The sequence below is a fragment of the Thalassophryne amazonica genome, chromosome 10, assembly GCF_902500255.1.
Source record: "Thalassophryne amazonica chromosome 10, fThaAma1.1, whole genome shotgun sequence".
In the NCBI taxonomy this organism is placed as follows: domain Eukaryota; kingdom Metazoa; phylum Chordata; class Actinopteri; order Batrachoidiformes; family Batrachoididae; genus Thalassophryne; species Thalassophryne amazonica.
The window spans coordinates 58,616,226-58,636,903 of NC_047112.1; the positions used below are offsets into that span (position 1 = coordinate 58,616,226).

Consider the following 20,678-nt stretch of genomic DNA (forward strand, 5'->3'; position numbering starts at 1 on the left):
AAGAACCAGGAAAAAGAGATCGATCACTAATGATTAAATGCAGAGTGATGCATACGGAGCAAAAAGAGAAAGAAACAGTGCATCATGGGAACCCCCCCACAGTCTACGTCTAAAGCAACATAACCAAGGGATGGTCCAGGGTCACCCGATCCAGCCCTAACTATAAGCCTTAGCGAAAAGGAAAGTTTTAAGCCTAATCTTAAAAGTAGAGAGGGTATCTGTCTCCCTGATCTGAATTGGGAGCTGGTTCCACAGGAGAGGAGCCTGAAAGCTGAAGGCTCTGCCTCCCATTCTACTCTTACAAACCCTAAGTAAGAACTACAAGTAAGCCCGCAGTCTGAGAGCGAAGCGCTCTAATGGGGTAATATGGTACTACGAGGTCCCTAAGATAAGATGGGACCTGATTATTCAAAACCTTATAAGTAAGAAGAAGAATTTTAAATTCTATTCTAGCATTAACAGGAAGCCAATGAAGGGAGGCCAACACGGGTGAGATATGCTCTCTCCTGCTAGTCCCCGTCAGTACTCTAGCTGCAGCATTCTGAACCAACTGAAGGCTTTTTAGGGAACTTTTAGGACAACCTGATAATAATGAATTACAATAGTCCAGCCTAGAGGAAATAAATGCATTAATTAGTTTTTCAGCATCACTCTGAGACAAGACCTTTCTGATTTTAGAGATATTGCGTAAATGCAAAAAGGCAGTCCTACATATTTGTTTAATATGCGCTTTGAATGACATATCCTGATCAAAAATAACTCCAAGATTTCTCACAGTATTACTAGAGATCAGGGAAATGCCATCCAGAGTAACGATCTGGTTAGACACCATGCTTCTAAGATTTGTGGGGCCAAGTACAATAACTTCAGTTTTATCTGAGTATAAAAGCAGGAAATTAGAGGTCATCCATGTCTTTATGTCTGTAAGACAATCCTGCAGTTTAGCTAATTGGTGTGTATCCTCTGGCTTCATGGATAGATAAAGCTGGGTATCATCTGCGTAACAATGAAAATTTAAGCAATACCGTCTAATAATACTGCCCAAGGGAAGCATGTATAAAGTGAATAAAATTGGTCCTAGCACAGAACCTTGTGGAACTCCATAATTAACTTTAGTCTGTGAAGAAGATTCCCCATTTACATGAACAAACTGTAATCTATTAGACAAATATGATTCAAACCACCGCAGCGCAATGCCTTTAATACCTATGACATGCTCTAATCTCTGTAATAAAATTTTATGGTCAACAGTATCAAAAGCAGCACTGAGGTCCAACAGAACAAGCACAGAGATAAGTCCACTGTCCGAAGCCATAAGAAGATCATTTGTAACCTTCACTAATGCTGTTTCTGTACTATGATGAATTCTAAAACCTGACTGAAACTCTTCAAATAGACCATTCCTCTGCAGGTGATCAGTTAGCTGTTTTACAACTACCCTCTCAAGAATCTTTGAGAGAAAAGGAAGGTTGGAGATTGGCCTATAATTAGCTAAGATAGCTGGGTCAAGTGATGGCTTTTTAAGTAATGGTTTAATTACTGCCACCTTAAAGGCCTGTGGTACATAACCAACTAACAAAGATAGATTGATCATATTTAAGATTGAAGCATTAAATAATGGTAGGACTTCCTTGAGCAGCCTGGCAGGAATGGGGTCTAATAAGCATGTTGATGGTTTGGATGAAGTAACTAATGAAAATAACTCAGACAGAACAATCGGAGAGAAAGAGTCTAACCAAATACCGGCATCACTGAAAGCAGCCAAAGATAACGATACATCTTTGGGATGGTTATGAGTAATTTTTTCTCTAATAGTCAAAATTTTGTTAGCAAAGAAAGTCATGAAGTCATTACTAGTTAAAGTTAATGGAATACTCAGCTCAATAGAGCTCTGACTCTTTGTCAGCCTGGCTACAGTGCTGAAAAGAAACCTGGGGTTGTTCTTATTTTCTTCAATTAGTGATGATTAGAAAGATGTCCTAGCTTCACGAAGGGCTTTCTTATAGAGCAACAAACTCTTTTTCCAGGCTAAGTGAAGATCTTCTAAATTAGTGAGACGCCATTTCCTCTCCAACTTACGGGTTATCTGCTTTAAGCTACGAGTTTGTGAGTTATACCACGGAGTCAGACACTTCTGATTTAAAGCTCTCTTTTTCAGAGGAGCTACAGCATCCAAAGTTGTCTTCAATGAGGATGTAAAACTATTGACGAGATACTCTAACTCCCTTACAGAGTTTAGGTAGCTACTCTGCTCTATGTTGGTATATGACATTAGAGAACATAAAGAAGAAATCATATCCTTAAACCTAGTTACAGCGCTTTCTGAAAGACTTCTAGTGTAATGAAACTTATTCCCCACTGCAGGGTAGTCCATCAGGGTAAATGTAAATGTTATTAAAAAATGATCAGACAGAAGGGAGTTTTCAGGGAATACTGTTAAGTCTTCTATTTCCATACCATAAGTCAGAACAAGATCTAAAATATGATTAAAGTGGTGGGTGGACTCATTTACTTTTTGAGCAAAGCCGATAGAGTCTAATAATAGATTAAATGCAGTGTTGAGGCTGTCATTCTCAGCATCTGTGTGGATGTTAAAATCGCCCACTATAATTATCTTATCTGAGCTAAGCACTAAGTCAGACAAAAGGTCTGAAAATTCACAGAGAAACTCACAGTAACGACCAGGTGGACGATAGATAATAACAAATAAAACTGGTTTTTGGGACTTCCAATTTGGATGGACAAGACTAAGAGACAAGCTTTCAAATGAATTAAAGCTCTGTCTAGGTTTTTGATTAATTAATAAGCTGGAATGGAAGATTGCTGCTAATCCTCCGCCCCGGCCCGTGCTACGAGCATTCTGACAGTTAGTGTGACTCGGGGGTGTTGACTCATTTACACTAACATATTCATCCTGCTGTAACCAAGTTTCTGTTAGGCAGAATAAATCAATACGTTGATCAATTATTATATCATTTACCAACAGGGACTTAGAAGAGAGAGACCTAATGTTTAATAGACCACATTTAACTGTTTTAGTCTGTGGTGCAATTGAAGGTGCTATATTATTTTTTCTTTTTGAATTTTTATGCTTAAATAGATTTTTGCTAGTTATTGGTGGTCTGGGAGCAGGCACCGTCTCTACGGGGATGGGGTAATAAGGGGATGGGAGGGGGAGAGAAGCTGCAGAGAGGTGTATAAGACCACAGCTCTGCCTCCTGGTCCCAACGCTAGACAGTCACAGTTTGGAGGATCCCAAAAAATTGGCCAGATTTCTAGAAATGAGAGCTGCTCCCTCTAAAGTGGGATGGATGCCGTCTCTCCTAACAAGACCAGGTTTTCCCCAGAAGCTTTGCCAATTATCAATGAAGCCCACCTCATTTTTTGGACACCACTCAGACAGCCAGCAATTCAAGGAGAACATGCGGCTAAACATGTCACTCCCGGTCTGATTGGGGAGGGGCCCAGAGAAAACAACAGAGTCCGACATTGTTTTTGCAAAGTTACACACCGATTCAATGTTAATTTTAGTGACCTCCGATTGGCGTAACCGAGTGTCATTACTGCCGACGTGAATTACAATCTTACCAAATTTACGCTTAGCCTTAGCCAGCAATTTCAAATGTCCTTCGATGTCGCCTGCTCTGGCCCCCGGAAGACAATTGACAATGGTTGCTGGTGTCGCTAACTTCACATTTCTCAAAACAGAGTCGCCAATAACCAGAGTTTGATCCTCGGCGAGTGTATCGTCGAGTGGGGAAAAACGGTTAGAGATGTGAACGGGTTGACGGTGTACACGGGGCTTCTGTTTAGGGCTACGCTTCCTCCTCACAGTCACCCAGTCAGCCTGCCTTCCCGACTGCACGGGGTCTGCCAGGGGGGAACTAACGGCGGCTAAGCTACCTTGGTCCGCACCGACTACAGGGGCCTGGCTAGCTGTAGAATTTTCCACGGTGCGGAGCCGAGCCTCCAATTCGCCCAGCCTGGCCTCCAAAGCTACGAATAAGCTGCACTTATTACAATGTACCGTTACTGCTAAAAGAGGCCGAGGAATAACTAAACATTTCACACCCAGAGCAGAAAAGTACGGGAGAGACAGGAGAAGCCGCCATGCTAAAACGGCTAAGAGCTAGTAGCTACGCTAAGCTAGCGGATTCCCAAACAGGGAATCCGACACTAGACAGGCTGTGGAGCAGCACAGGTAACGCACGACAACAGTGCTAAAATAAAATAAAAATCCACTAGACAGGCTGTGGAGCAGCACAGGTAACGCACGACAACAGTGCTAAAATAAAATAAAAATCCACTAGACAGGCTGTGGAGCAGCACAGGTAACGCACGACAACAGTGCTAAAAAATAAAATAAAATAAAAATAAAAATCCCTGGACAGGCTGTGGAGCAGCACAGGTAACGCACGACAACAGTGCTAAAAAATAAATAAATAAAATAAAAATCCACTAGACAGGCTGTGGAGCAGCACAGGTAACGCACGACAACAGTGCTAAAATAAAATAAAAATCCACTAGACAGGCTGTGGAGCAGCACAGGTAACGCACGACAACAGTGCTAAAAAATAAAATAAAATAAAATAAAAATCCACTAGACAGGCTGGGAGCAGCACAGGTAACGCACGACAACAGTGCTAAAATAAAATAAAAATCCACTAGACAGGCTGTGGCGCAGCACAGGTAACGCACGACAACAGTGCTAAAAAATAAAATAAAATAAAAATAAAAATCCACTGGACAGGCTGTGGAGCAGCACAGGTAACGCACGACAACAGTGCTAAAAAATAAAATAAAATAAAATAAAAATCCACTAGACAGGCTGTGGAGCAGCACAGGTAACGCACGACAACAGTGCTAAAATAAAATAAAAATCCACTAGACAGGCTGTGGAGCAGCACAGGTAACGCACGACAACAGTGCTAAATAAAAATCCACTGGACAGGCTGTGGAGCAGCACAGGTAACGCACGACAACAGTGCTAAAAAAAAATAATGATAATAATAAATTCCTTAATTCAGGATGGTCGACATGAATACAGAGCTGCAGTCCAACATGAACAGACCCTATATTTCTTTTCAGTGGATTTCTCACAGGACCATTCACACAGTTCTGACTCACACTCACTCGTCCATCCTCAGCTGTTTGCTCCAATTAAGGGTCACGGGGGCCTGGAGCCTATCCCAGCAGTCATAGGGCATGAGGTGTGGTACACCCTGGACAGGACGCCAGTCTGTCACAGGGCCACATATAGACAAATAAACACATTCAGATCTGCACACACACCTACGGACAATTTAAAGTTTCCAATCCACCTAACATAACCTCCCAATTCCTTGGATGTGGGAGAAAACCGGAAAACCAAGAAGAAACCCACACCAACACAGGGAGAACATACAAACTCCACACAGAAAGGCCACAGGTCCGAATCATTCCCGTGACCTTCTTGCTGTGAGGCAACAGTGGTAACCACTAAGCCACTGTGCTGCCCAGAGTTAAATGTTTAAGTTTAATATTTGTATTTAATTTGACAACGGGCCAGTTAAAGCCTTATTATATGGTGAGTTGACTGATGGAACAAGACAAGTTGTTCGGACACTACTTCCTTACAGGGACACTTGCAAAAGCGTTCTCCAAGCAGCAAGTGGAGAGCCCTAATGCTCAACATCTGCCACATTAAAAGAAAAGAAAATCAACAAATAAAGTATGCAAAGACAATTACCAACCTTAATACATTATGAACTACAGATGACTTGATTGCTTACTGTGTTTCTGCTCATATTGGGTGTGAGGCTACATAATAATATTTTTAAGAGTGGCAAGAAAATCTGGAACTTTACAGTAAATGTACTCTTTAATTACTTCAATTACACTCAACAAAAATATAAACGCAACACTTTTGGTTTTGCTCCCATTTTGTATGAGATGAACTCAAAGATCTAAAACTTTTTCCACATACACAATATCACCATTTCCCTCAAATATTGTTCACAAACCAGTCTAAATTTGTGATAGTGAGCACTTCTCCTTTGCTGAGATAATCCATCCAACCTCACAGGTGTGCCATATCAAGATGCTGATTAGACACCATGATTAGTGCACAGGTGTGCCTTAGACTGCCCACAATAAAAGGCCACTCTGAAAGGTGCAGTTTTGATTTATTGGGGGGGGGGGGGGGGGGATACCAGTCAGTATCTGGTGTGACCACCATTTGCCTCATGCAGTGCAACACATCTCCTTCGCATAGAATTGATCAGGTTGTCAATTGTGGCCTGTAGAATGTTGGTCCACTCCTCTTCAATGGCTGTGCGAAGTTGCTGGATATTGGCAGGAACTGGTACACGCTGTCGTATTCGCCGGTCCAGAGCATCCCAAACATGCTCAATGGGTGACATGTCCGGTGAGTATGCCAGCCATGCAAGAACTAGGACATTTTCAGCTTCCAAGAATTGTGTACAGATCCTTGCAACATGGGGCCGTGCATTATCCTGCTGCAACATGAGGTGATGTTCTTGGATGTATGGCACAACAATGGGCCTCAGGATCTCGTCACGGTATCTCTGTGCATTCAAAATGCCATCAATAAAATGCACCTGTGTTCTTCGTCCATAACAGACGCCTGCCCATACCATAACCCCACCGCCACCATGGGCCACTCGATCCACAACATTGACATCAGAAAACTGCTCACCCACACGACGCGACACACGCTGTCTGCCATCTGCCCTGAACAGTGTGAACTGGGATTCATCCATGAAGAGAACACCTCTCCAATGTGCCAAACGCCAGCGAATGTGAGCATTTGCCCACTCAAGTCGGTTACGACGACAAACTGGAGTCAGGTCGAGACCCCGATGAGGACGACGAGCATGCAGATGAGCTTCCCTGAGACGGTTTCTGACAGTTTGTGCAGAAATTCTTTGGTTATGTAAACCGATTGTTTCAGCAGCTGTCTGAGTGGCTGGTCTCAGACGATCTTGGAGGTGAACATGCTGGATGTGGAGGTCCTGGGCTGGTGTGGTTACACGTCGTCTGCGGTTGTGAGGCTGGATGGATGTACTGCCAAATTCTCTGAAACGCCTTTGGAGACGGCTTATGGTAGAGAAATGAACATTCAATACACGAGCAACAGCTCTGGTTGACATTCCTGCTGTCAGCATGCCAATTGCACGCTCCCTCAAATCTTGCGACATCTGTGGCATTATGCTGTGTGATAAAACTGCACCTTTCAGAGTGGCCTTTTATTGTGGGCAGTCTAAGGCACACCTGTGTCTAATCAGCATCTTGATATGGCACACCTGTGAGGTGGGATGGATTATCTCAGCAAAGAAGAAGTGCTCACTATCACAGATTTAGACTGGTTTGTGAACAATATTTGAGGGAAATGGTGATATTGTGTATGTGGAAAAAGTTTTAGATCTTTGAGTTCATCTCATACAAAATGGGAGCAAAACCAAAAGTGTTGCGTTTATATTTTTGTTGAGTGTATTTAGTTATTTGTTTTGCAGTGTACATAAAGGAAAAAATATTTATCAGTTTAGAGAATGCCTAATAAAGGGATGGAAAACATTGGGAACCACTGGCTTAAAAACCCCCCAGTATTGAACAAAATTATTCTTAAATCAGAATTAAAATATCCTTGCCATTTCAGTAATTGCCACATTTATTATAGAACTATATTTAAACAACTGCATGCAATGTAACAGTAAATACCAAGAATGATTTATTTTATTTGTTTTGATATACCATTTGCATTTTTTGGGACCTTATACCATAATTGTGTTGTACTTTAATTGAGAAATGAGAAGTCTTCAGCCTGATTGTTTGTTGTCTTTCACTAACATACCAGACAATCTGGCAAGGAGTAATTGTTTTACAAATAGTATATATAGTTGTACTATGTGGTTGATGAAATGATGTATGGCAGGTGGAACTTTGGGTGGCAGGCCTAAATCTGATATTTTAAAATAAATAAATACCCCCCCCCCCCCCCGCCCAAAAAAAACAAAAAACAATAAAAGCAGATTTGATATGTGTGTAGATGTGTGAAGGAGTTCAAGTCTTTTGAAGAAGACAGGAAATTTCAGCTACATTTTCTCAGAAGGCACATGGGAGATTAAAGCCTGAATTTTTTTTTATTTTTTTCTCCACTCACAGTCACAGAAGCTCACCACTTGTTCAGAGTTATTGTGGCTGACTTGGAAGCTTCCCTCACTAGTTACCTTCTTTTACAATTCATAATATTAATCTCTTGACATGTCAAAAATACCATAATGATGATTTAGTGTAGATTCATCAAAGGCGACAATAAGTCACACATACATCCAAGGTTTGTAATTTTGAACATTTTATAAAATATTCTGAGTATGTGAAATCTGTTTATTTGTATTAATTTCTGAACACATTTGGAAATTTGTCTTTAAAAATCTGAACAATAAGTCTGACCATGGCTGCAGTGCATCTAACACAAATACGAGGTCTATTAGAAAAGTATCCGACCTTATTATTTTTTTCAAAAACCATATGGATTTGAATCACGTGTGATTACATCAGACATGCTTGAACCCTCGTGGGCATGCGAGAGTTTTTTCACGCCTGTCGGTTACGTCATTCGCCTGTGGGCAGTCTTTGAGTGAGGAGTCGTCCACCCGCTCGTCGATTTTTTTCATTGTTTAGGAATGGCTCAGAGACTGTTGCTTTGTTTGATAAAAATTTTTTCAAAACTGTAAGGCACAACTGAGTGGACACCATTCAATAAATTCAGCTGGTTTTCGGTAAAAATTTTAACGGCTGATGAGAGATTTTGGTCTGGTAGTGTCGCTTTAAGGACGGTCCACGGCGCCTGACGGGGATCTGCGCTTCGAGGCGGCAGCGTCTCGCCGTTTCAAGTTGAAAACTTCCACATTTCAGGCTCTGTTGACGCAGTAAGTCGTCAGAGAACAGAGAACTTTCAGAAGAAGTCGGCATGAGGAGTTTATTCGGACATTCCATTGTTAACGGTCATTTTGTAATGAAAGAACGTGCGGGCAGAGTCGCATGTCGGGCTGGACCCGACCGCGGGGGGTCGCGGCAGGAAAAACACCTCCGTTGGAAATCTTAACGGGCAAGTTGGAACATGCCCAAGCTGTTAAACAATTTCTCAGTTACTCACTTGTTGAAAGCCATCAAAAGCCGCCTGAATTCTACAAATGGTTTTCAACACAGAGGTGTTTTTCCTGTCGCGGCGCACACAGATTTGCCGAGTCGTCACGGAAACGACTCGGCGAATTTGCGCATACGTCTTTCATTAAAAAAATGTCCTTAAACAGTGGAATGTCCGCATAAATTCCTCATGCCGGCCTCTTCTGAATCTTCTCTGTTCTCTCACGATGTCCTGGGTGAATTAAGCCTTAAATTAGGATGTTTTCAGCTCGAAATAGGCCGACGACAGCGCCTGGAAGCGCTGCAGGACGTCCCGCTCCGTGAAAAGTCCTTACACCGACAGAAACACCCCATAATCTCTCATCAGCCGTTAAACTTTTCACAGAAAACCATCTTAATTTCTCGAATAGTGTCCACTCGGATATTCCTCACAGGTCCAGAAAAAATTTTGATAAAGCAACGCGCGCCGTCTCGAGCAGTGTGTGAAACAAAGGAATTCAGCCGAGAGGGCGGGACCACATCTCACTCAAGGCCTGCCCACAGGGAAATGACGTCACCGACACGCGTGAAAAAACTCACGCATGCGCACGAGGGTTCAAGCATGATTGGTGTAATCGCACGTCATTCAAATCCATATAGTTAAAAAAAAAAATAAAAGGGTCGGTTTATTATCTAAGAGACCTCGTATATTTATATATTTATTGGTTTGTTTGTTTGTTTGTTTTCCCCACAGGCTGCTCTCACCAAACAGACGTCATTGGAATCCTCAACAAGAACATCATCCTGGAGTTCCAATTTCAGAACTTCACAGACATCAGTACTTCTTCAGTTTACACAGAACACACAAGAAAGATTGCAGACTGTACAAAGGACAAAAATTGCTCAGGATCAAACACTTGTGTTTTTAATCATGTGCATGCTGCTGTATTTTACTGCATCATGAATCTCACAGACAACCACAGTAAGATTTACTGGGCGACTTTGTTCCCAAAGTCAGGAGAAATGAAGCACAGCAATCATATCCACTTGATTATCCGAGAGGACAACACAACCAGCAGAGGTAAAGTCTGTTATTGTACATAAGAAATTACAATGATGTTGTCATGTGGGTTAATATTAACAATATAATATACAGTGGGGAAAATCAGTATTTGATCCACTGTTGATTTTACAACTATTCCCACCTACAAAGAATGGAGAGGTCTGTGATTTTTATCATAGGCACACTTCAATTGTGAGAGACAGAATCTAAAAAAAAAAAAAAGAAATTGACAAAATCACATCACAGACCTGTTAATTTTTCTTTAAGAAGCCTTCCTATTCTACACTCTTCACCTGTATTAATTACACCTGTTTAAACTCGTTACCTGTATAAAAGACACCTGTTCACACAATCAATCAATCACACTCCAACCTGTCCACGATGGCCAAGACCAAAGAACTGTATAAGAACACCAAGGACAAAATTGTAGACCTGCAAAAGGCTGTGATGGGCTACAGGACAACAGGCAATCAGCTTGGTGAGAAGCCAACAACTGTGGGCGTAATTATTAGAAAATGGAAGAAACACAAGATGACTGTCAATCTTCCTCAGTCTGGGGCTCCATGCAAGAGCTCACCTCGTGGGGTAAGGATGATTCTGAGAAAGTCCAGAACTACACGGGAGGACCTTGTTGGTGAGCTGAAGAGAGCTGGGACCACAGTCACAAAGAGTATGCGTACATTAATAACACATGATGCTGTCATGGTTTAAAATCCTGCAGGGCAGCAAGGTCCCCCTGCTCAAGCCAGCACATGTCCAGGCCCATTTGAAGTTCACCAGTGACATCTGGATGATCCAGAGGAGACATGGGAGAAGGTCATGCATTGGTCTTGCACATTTTTTCTCTCAGGCATCTATTGATCTTCATTAATTCTATTTATTTCACAGGCATCTATGAAAACAAAATCAATCACAACCATGAGGATAAATGCCAAACTATTCCAGTAATATGCCCATGCAATATGATCCTTTCCATGAGAACAGACAGATGGCTCCCACATATGGCCTTGTCTGATGAAGTATCAAGTCAAGTCTGGGAGCACAGAGCCACCATGAGTCCTGATCAAGTATGCCGCAGGTTTAAATGTCCTCACATGGCCAGAAATTGTCACTTAAAAGTGTAGAGTTAAAACAACAATGTTGTGTGATACTCCTTTTATCAGTACTTTCCAAATCTATCTGCAGTACCTAAAGAAGAGACAAGTAAAAACACATTTGTTTAAAAAAATGTTTTCATTTTACCTGTTCCAGGTGCTCCAGTACCACAGAACAACACAAGCAATGGGGAAAATGAAGGTTCCAATGCCTTTTTAGTTGATATCAGTTTTGTTGCTGCAATTTCATTTCTGGCATTTTTAGTTGCTCTGCTTCCTTGGTTCATCTGGTGCCTCGTGAAAAACAAAGGTATGACAGACTAAAGTACAAAACATGGTCTTCTTTTTATGTTTATGTACACTTTTATAAATATATATAATACAAATAATGAATGTTTATGAGTTCAATGGTACAAATATTTCATGAGGTGAAAGATGGAGGGTACCATTCAACGAGGCGAATATTCGTTCCATTGAAAGAATGGGAAAAAAATCATTTGTTTTATACTCGTATAATGGCGAAAATAGATCCTTGTCATTTGATATTTTATTAATTTATAAACAACAGAAAAGGGACTTACATTTTGGTGTTCGTCACTGGTGCTTAACAGTCCAACATGAACTTTAAATAGGAGTCCAAAATTGTTCTCAGTAGTCCGTGATGTCATCCACTGACTTCGTGTACAGACTGCTGTCTGCTTTCCTCAGAAATTTGTCCAGCTTTTCAAACTTCATCCTCTTCATCCTAATAGCTCTTCATGCCTCTGGACAGCTTATGTGTGGTGGATTTGTTTGTTTTTGTATTAGAAGAATTAGCAATGTCAATTAGTTCCTTCAAATCATTGTTCACCAGTAAAACAAACTCCGCCATGTTTAGCTAAACGCCGCCTCTGGTAGTGTGAGCATGCATGGTGGTCAGGACGTGCAATAGCACATTTCATATAGCACCAAAATTGTACGCTAAAAAGAACTATGTAACGGCTGAGTGGATCCTTGTCATTTGTTGGGTGCTTTGTATGTCATGTGACATGGATTATTCGTCCCATCAGTGTTTCATTGCATTTAGCATGCAGTTTGGTTCCATTTAGCGTGCAAATTTGGTTCCATTTAGCGTGCAAATTTGGTTCCATACGTTTTGTACCATTGCACGCTGTGAACCCTGCCCACTAGTGGGTGCGGGGTAGCTAAACATGCGGAGTTTATTTTGCTGATGGACGATGATTTGAAGGAGCTAATTGATGGTGCTAATTCTTCTAACACACACACACACACACACACACACACACACACACACACACACACACACACACACACACACACACACACACACACACACACACACACACACACACACACACAAAACACATCCACTACGATGTAAGCCATTTGGAGGCATGAAGAGCTGTTAGGAGGAAGTTAGAATGAAAAGCTGGACTAATTTCTGACATGATATTCTTTCACTGCACTGAGGAAGTATACAGTCTTTTCTTTTTCTTTTTTGGAAGTACATAAAGTTGGTGTATCTATTATTTTTGGCCTCCTATTTAAAGTTTCTGTTGAATTGTTGATGTCAAAGCAGCAGTGACGCACCAAAATATAAGTCCCTTTTCTATTGTTTATGAATTAATATAGTATCAAATGACATGGATCTATTTTAAATGTTATATAAAACAAATAATAAATGTTTTACATTCTTTCAATGGAACAAATATTTAATTCAGTGAAAGATGGAAAGTACCATTAAACTCGGCTTCGCCTCGTTGAATGGTACTTTCCCCTCATTATATATTTGTACCATTGAACTCATAAACATTCATTATTTGTATATGATTGCATGTCAATGAAACACAATGGCAAATCGTACGAATAATCCATGTGTCATACAAGTCACCACTCAAATGACAAGGATCCACGCAGCCATTTATATATATATATATATATATATATATATATGTGTGTGTGTGTGTGTGTGTGTGTGTGTGTGTGTGAGATCACTCATTTTAGTTGTTTGGCATGTAATTGTGTATGTAGTTATTGCAGTAATTATTTCTATACCTGTAGTCTCTGTGTTTTTCATGTAACACCTCGTGTGGACTGAGCTGTCATTTCCAGCTGTCAGCGAGTGGCTGGCCAGCAATCAGTTTAGAGGCGCCTTGCCGTGCTGTGTGCGCTCAGACGTGGCTGGCTGGCCCCATGTGATCATGTCTGTACATACATAATACATATCAGCATTTCATGCAAGTGTGTCCCCCACCCCCGGAACGTTACATGTGTTGTGTGTGTGTGGGGGGGAGCACGAACCACACGTACGCCACGTGTTGTGGGGGGCATGAAACACACGCACGCCACGTGTTGAAGGGGAAGTTAACACTCTGGCACACCACATGTGTGTTGCTTGGCAACACTCATGGGGGCACTTAGACAAATTTCACAGCCAGCTTGAAAGTGGTCGTCTGCTGTCTATTTTTGTGCTGGCTGTGCGAATGGCCACACATTTCCTAAGTGCTCCGCGAGTGGTATTGTATGTGCATGTGTGGCACCTGGAATTTGGCTGACACCTGCCAAGAAAGGGATTGAATGGGCTCTCACAGGGCGCACTCTGTCTTTCGGCCGTGCGTGAATGGTTGGTGACAGGTGTACGAGGTGTTAAGAGGCAGCTCATATTTTTCATGAATGGCATGTGATTCCTCCTTAGTGGGCCATTCTGCCTCATTTGTGCTGTGTGTGAAGGGGCCAAATGACAGAGCTGTTATATTGCCAAATGTTAATAGTGGATTTGCTTTAATGTGCTGTGCAAGTGCATTGTTTAGGAAAATGCAAGTATTGGCTCAGGACTTGGTGTCGGCAGATAAAACAGAGAAAAAATGATACAGATTTAAAAAACTCTGACTGTGACATCCCTACTGGAAATCCGAATGTTTACCGTAAAACAAAAGTTGCTCATTTAAACCCATGTGCGATCCAGCATCAAGTATTTCCAGTGTGTGTGAGTATCAGAAGCATTCAACCAATCACGTTCAGGAAACAAACACATATACAAGAAATGCAAATGCGAGGAACACACTTTTTTTTTGTAGTGGTGGCTTCAAACTCAAAACAGAAGCCATGTTGCTGTTTCACATCCTTTTGATAAGTGTGATGATTCACAGTCTTTGATGAGTAGTTCGCCTTCAGTGCTTACTATAACTGAGGGCAGAGTGGAAAAAATAAAACGTTTGCTCTGTCAGTTTTTTTCCCTTTGTTATAAATATGCTGTCATTTCAAAGATGACGCCTTCTGGCCTGCTTTGAACCAGAACGTAGTCGATTTCAAATGTTTTAAGAGCCACTGTGACCTCGGAGACCACAGTTTGTCGATTTACCATACGTGCCGATGAATGCAGGTTTTAGCTGACTGTGTGCTTCTGTATTAGTTCCTGCAAAGCTGGTTGAAGCGTGGACCACAAATGATGCTTGTGAAACAGGATGATGATTATTTAGCAGAGAGAAGTAGACTGATCATGGTGGCATACTTTTTCTGCAGGATTGCATTTTTATGTCTGCCAAGGACGCAATAAAATAACCAGCATTTATTTATTTGTCTGTCTGTTGGTCTGTCTGTCTGTTAGCAGGATTACGTCAAAACTACTGCACAGATTTTGATGAAATTTTCAAGACAGATACATATTAGGCCAAGGAAGACTCCATTAAATTTTGGAGGTGATCTGGATCCAGATCCGGATTCTGGATCAATTTTCACTTCATATAGGCTTTGAAGGCTTACGTCAAAATGACTTCACGGATTCTCACCAAATTTTCACCACAGATAGATATTAGGCCATGAAAGACCCCATTAAATTTTGGAGGTGATCTGGATGTGGAATGGGGGACATCAGAAATCTCTGCTCTTTTTAAAAAAGTTATTATTATTTTTTTATGCAGCAAACTTTGCAGCACGGTGCCTTAAGGGTTAACACTGCTGCCTCAAACCAGGAGGTCCTGGGATCTCTTCCCATCTTGTTCTTTCTGTGTGGAGTTTGTATGTTCTCCCCATGTTTATGTCCGCTTGTTAACATTTTTTGACAAAAATGTTAAAAATGGCCATGTGCCACATATGCCAGTGATGAAGAATCAAAGTTAGTTTTGGAAATGTCTGACACAGTTGATTCTGCTTTATGTCCACTGATCCCGTTCACTGCGCTGTGATCCCGACCGTTGACTACTGATCCTAAATACTGTGCTTTGATCCCGTTCACTGTGCTGTGATCCCGACCATTGACTACTGATCCTAAATACTGCACTTTGATCCCGTTCACTATGCTGTGATCCCGACCTCTGATTACTGATCCTAAATACTGCACTTTGATCCCGCTCACTGTGCTGTGATCCCGACCTCTGACTACTGATCCTAAATACTGTGCTTTGATCCCGTTCACTGTGCTGTGATCCCGACCATTGACTACTGATCCTAAATACTGCACTTTGATCCCGTTCACTATGCTGTGATCCCGACCTCTGATTACTGATCCTAAATACTGCACTTTGATCCCGCTCACTGTGCTGTGATCCCGACCTCTGACTACTGATCCTAAATCCTGCATTTTGATCCCGTTCACTATGCAGTGATCCTGACCGCTGACTAAAATACTGCGTTTTGATCCTGCTCACTGATATTTGATCTTGATTGCTGAATACTGAATCTAATTCCTTATCATTGATCCTGAGTTCCTGTACTTGATCTGAACACACCCAATGCTAATAATATGCCATGTTAATAAAAGTGAAAAATAACTTCCTAATTGATGACTTAATCCAGATCTTCTTGGGACAATGTTTATCCAACTGCTAAAGTTCATTCAAATCAAGTCACCAGGTTTCACATCGTCCCGTTAACAAACAAAGTGATGTGGGTGGAAATATAACCTACATGACGATATCCAGATATCTGCTTTTAAAATCCATAAATTAAATGTAGCTAATGTGCAGACTTGACTTTCAGTGAAATTTGATTCTTTGTCTGACTGGCACCTCACTGCCTGTTTTGTTTTGCATGCAGAGCATCATCAACAGCAAATTCCTAATCCAATACTACAGGTAAGATTCCAAATTTGCATTTCCAATATTTAAAGCTGAAAACAAGACCCACTGCAGGAATGTTTCATCTTAGCTCTGCTTCTCCTGGCAGGAAACAGTTGTGGCTTCCATCAATTTGCCAGCACCATCACCCATCTACAGCATCTTGGATTTTCCCAAAAGACCTCATGCAGCGCTGGAGATTCAGCCAACTGAGACAGAGTATGCTGCTGTCAGCCATCTACCAAAAAAGCGTAGACTGTGATGCCCTCTAAATGTATACCTGATTTTTCTTGGATAAAATGCCACATTGTAACACAATTGCAATCTGATGATTTCATCTAATGCCTATTTAACAAAGGAGCAACTAGAGCACCGCGCAAACCTCCTCCAACACTAGTTTCCATTTCCGCAAATTTATACCTTGGAGAAAATTTTCAAGGTCCAAGTCCTGTTAGAAATGACTTCATAAGCTAAGCTACAACACAAAATATAGATCAAAAAGGGCTTTTCAGTGTTAAAATCAAATAAATCCACAATCTGGAGCAGGGACCTCATGGACAAAGCGTGCATACGCACAAAAACGTGGCATTGCCTGTCTCTATGCCAACATTCAGATGTATCAAAAGTTAAATGACCGTGGATTTGTGTGGTGTGTCACGCAAAAATCCTAGCTGGCGTTCACACGTTTCTACAGCTTATTGTTCCTTTGCCAACATGTAGAGGTGATGCTGGAAACTGTGAATTGTGTGAAAACAAGACGACATCGGAGTGATGTGCACATCAGAAACACACTGATGAGCAATTAAGGCACCCATGTGTTTGCAATTATATGGATGGCTGCATTAGTATTGTTAGAGGACCTTGCAAATGGTGCAATCCGAGGTAAGCATGTATTCAGAGATTTACTTGCAAATGACAATAATTGGTTCATAAACCGATTTCGATGACCAAGGCCACTGTTATTGGCGTTGCACACAGAACTGCGGTCGGCCCAGAGTGCAATATGGCGAGGAGCCAGGGGTTGTCTGTGCACACACAGGTGTTGACCACATTGGGCTTCCTGGCAAAAGGGGCATTCCAGTGGCAGCTGGGCGATCGGGTAGGAGTGTGCCAGTCAACCTTGAACCGAGCCAGATGTGTGGAACGCAATCATCAGAATGTCATCCAGGTACATCACATTCTGACAACATTAAAGTGCAATTTTCAGAGAAAGCCAGCTTCCCTAATGTAATTGGAGCTATTAACTGCGCACAACAAAGGCGTCATCACATGATGAATTTGTTTTTGTTAATAGGGAACAATTTAATTCCATCAATGTTCACATCATATGTGATGTGCAAATGTGCATCAGGCTGGAGGCTGGCACGGTGCACGATGGGTTGCTGCTTGCTGTGTAAATAGTGTAATTGTTCTGAACAAAAACTAGTGTGGGCACATTTGGGCATTTGTGCAGTCATATATGTTGTTTGTTATTATCAATATGTTTTATTTTTCTTGATGGTAGAACTAGAGCAGCAGAGCTTCTTAACCGATGTTTTCCTGTGTTCAATATTTGTCAATAAAGGCATGTGTAAAGTTGTGAATGTCACACACTGTCAACCGCGGTGCACCTCACTTTTTAAACTTCTGTGTGTGTGTGTGTGTGTGTGTGTGTGTGTGTGTGTGTGTGTGTGTGTGTGTGTGTGTGTGTGTGTGTGTGTGTGTGTGTGTGTGTGTGTGTGCTGCTCTGAGTCCACAGCATTTACAACCTCACACATGCTCCTACCAAGATTTTTCCAGTTTCATGTTTATTCCGTTTGACAGGGTACCAAATAAACTATCCCTGTGTGTCTCCACATCATTTCCAGTCATCTGTGGCTCACACTGGGTATAATTTCTTTTCTGTGTTCATGTTGACTGATCTGACAGAGTGGGGAATCCCAGCTCCAAGGGCCTATTTACATGAATCTGCATATTTAAATAGGGGCGTGGAAATAGGGGAGCTTGGTACATCGGCACGCGCGTTCAATTCCACGTTTAGTTGGATGTTCAAACGGAATGTCCTTGGATCTACGTGCACGCACACTTTGATACATCTGGATATTTTTGTACTTATGCCAGTTTCTGGGTTTTAGCGTACGCCATGTTTCAGGAGGAAATAGATGCAAGTATTTGTACATGAGGCCACCGATCTCAAAGTTTGTCAGGTGATAGTGAGTGCCAGTTGGCAGCTCACGTTCAAATATGAGAGTAATTGGGGCATGTTGGCTTAAGATATAATGTAAAATATATATTAAATGGGGTTTTCAATGTTCAGTTAAAATAGCCACAAAATCTGTAATCTGGATCAGATCTGGATCAAACATCCTACATAACACTCTCAAATATGAAAGAAATGTGATTTTTTATTTTTAGAGTTGTGAATTTTTGAAAATTTGTTCAATGTTAAAGGATGAGGATTTTTGTAAAATTTTCCAAGAGTTTTCCTGTCTTTGACATTTGACCTATAACCCTGAAAATTGAATCACTTCTTGCCTATCAGGATATGACTCCTCTGAAAATAACAATAATAATCATAATAATAATAATGATATATGAAAAATGGTGGGCCCCAGGCTGTTCACAAACTAACAAACTGGGGTAAAAACATAACCTCTGCCCAACTTCTTTAGCGGAGTTTCTGTGTAGGCTCTCAGTTGTCCAGGTGGTTTCCATAGTAGAGAAGCTTGAATGTTCGACTGGACTGGGTTGCTTGACGTGAGGACGTTTCCACAGTTGAAACCCAGCCTTAACCGCGGAGCGGGTCTCAGACACGCTTTGTCCCGTTTACAATGTGGTACTCAGGTCAAAGCAGTTTCAGTCTTTTGTTCATGGTAATGAGTCATTCACGTCATCAGGAGAGAGTCGTCAAGGGAGCCATCAGGGGAGGCTTCCGTCCTGTCATTAGGAGAGTGCTAACTAAAGCACAATAGGTGGTAATTAGAGCTATTGTTTAGACACTAGCCTATAGCAGTCAGCCTCTCGGTAGGTGGGGTCTGGTTAGGATAAAAAACTCCAGCTTTTGTTGGCTTCTGGTTTATTCTTCTCTACAAGAGTCAAGACAGAAGTCAGACTACCAGAGCAAGAATTTTAGCTGAGGAAGCTTCTGTCATTTGAAGCGAAACATCCTCACGTCAAGCAACCCAGTCCAGTCGAAGATTCAAGCTTCTCTACTTCTTTAGCGGAGGTAAAAATACCCACAGTGACATCATACTTGAAAGTCTGGGTTATAGGGGCGTTGGTGTCACTTTGGTGGTCGTGAGAGTGAAATGTTGTGAGCTACAGTAGAAAACCACAGGCCACCACACGACACTTCAGCAGCAAACAAGCTTTTTGATTTGGTTTGTTTTACAGTGCTGCTTCAATGTTTGTGAACCACTTGAGCTTTTACATGTTTGAAAGTTTTTAGGACATCAAAAAACAAAACAAAAATTCTAGCTTTTCATCTTAAAATTTTGAAAATGATGCCCTTTCATTCCACAGTGGAAAGTAATATCTATATCATGAAATAACTGGTGTAAATAAAGTCCAAGACATAATCAGTGTCTCTAAAATGTTCATGTATCCATGCCCAGGCTTGTCTGAAGAAGACTTGATGTAAAGGTGATGGTTTATCTGTGTTATACTAAAGGATGCATTTATTTAGTCATCATTTTGACTTTTAGATGTTTATTTCTTTTACTTCATGATCTTGATATTATATCAGGCTTGGTAGGCAGAAGCGGCTGGACACAATTGCAGGACTCAGACAGGTAGCGCTGTATGTAAAAACAGTTTACTGAGACAGCAAACGGGTTCTGGTACACAAGAAGGCAGTCCAACAAGCGCAAAAGTACAACTGACATCAGGCTTAGGTGTGGTCGGGTACACAGGCGGGTGGTCAAAGGACTGGACCAGAATGGCTTGACGTGGCTGACGTGGAACGAATACGTATGGACCTTGGAAGACGGAGACGGACAGAGACTGGGTTAATGATTTTGGACACAGGAAAGGGAACAATGAATGAAATATGAGAACTGAGGTGAAGAGAAGGCACAAGGTGCATCAATCTGGCGAGGGAACAGAGCAAACAGTGAACCTTAAATACACTCAGGTGATGAGCTGCAAATTAGGAACAAGTGTGCGTGAAAGGACCAGAATGAGGATGTGGCCAGAGAGTGTGAAACGCCCACCACCAAGAACCAGGAGACAGACAGGAGAGAAAGGGACATACAGACCCAAGCAGGAAAAACCCAGCAAGAGAATAAACATACAAGAAAATAAATGAACAGAAAAATAACAAAACAGACCACAAAATAAAACAAACAACATTTCTGTGTAGGC

At 41.5% G+C, this 20,678-nt stretch overlaps 1 protein-coding gene across 1 annotated transcript in view; it reads left to right on the plus strand.

Moving 5' to 3' along the window:
• Positions 1-17,088, plus strand: part of LOC117519530 — a 38,956-nt gene extending 21,868 nt beyond the window's left edge. The window contains exons 2-5 of the mRNA XM_034180835.1: positions 9,881-10,207; positions 11,441-11,593; positions 16,318-16,355; positions 16,447-17,088. Coding sequence (XP_034036726.1) covers positions 9,881-10,207; positions 11,441-11,593; positions 16,318-16,355; positions 16,447-16,599 — 671 coding nt within the window. The 3' untranslated portion in view covers positions 16,600-17,088. The remainder of the gene's footprint in view (positions 1-9,880; positions 10,208-11,440; positions 11,594-16,317; positions 16,356-16,446) is intronic.
• The last annotated feature ends 3,590 nt before the right edge of the window (positions 17,089-20,678 follow it).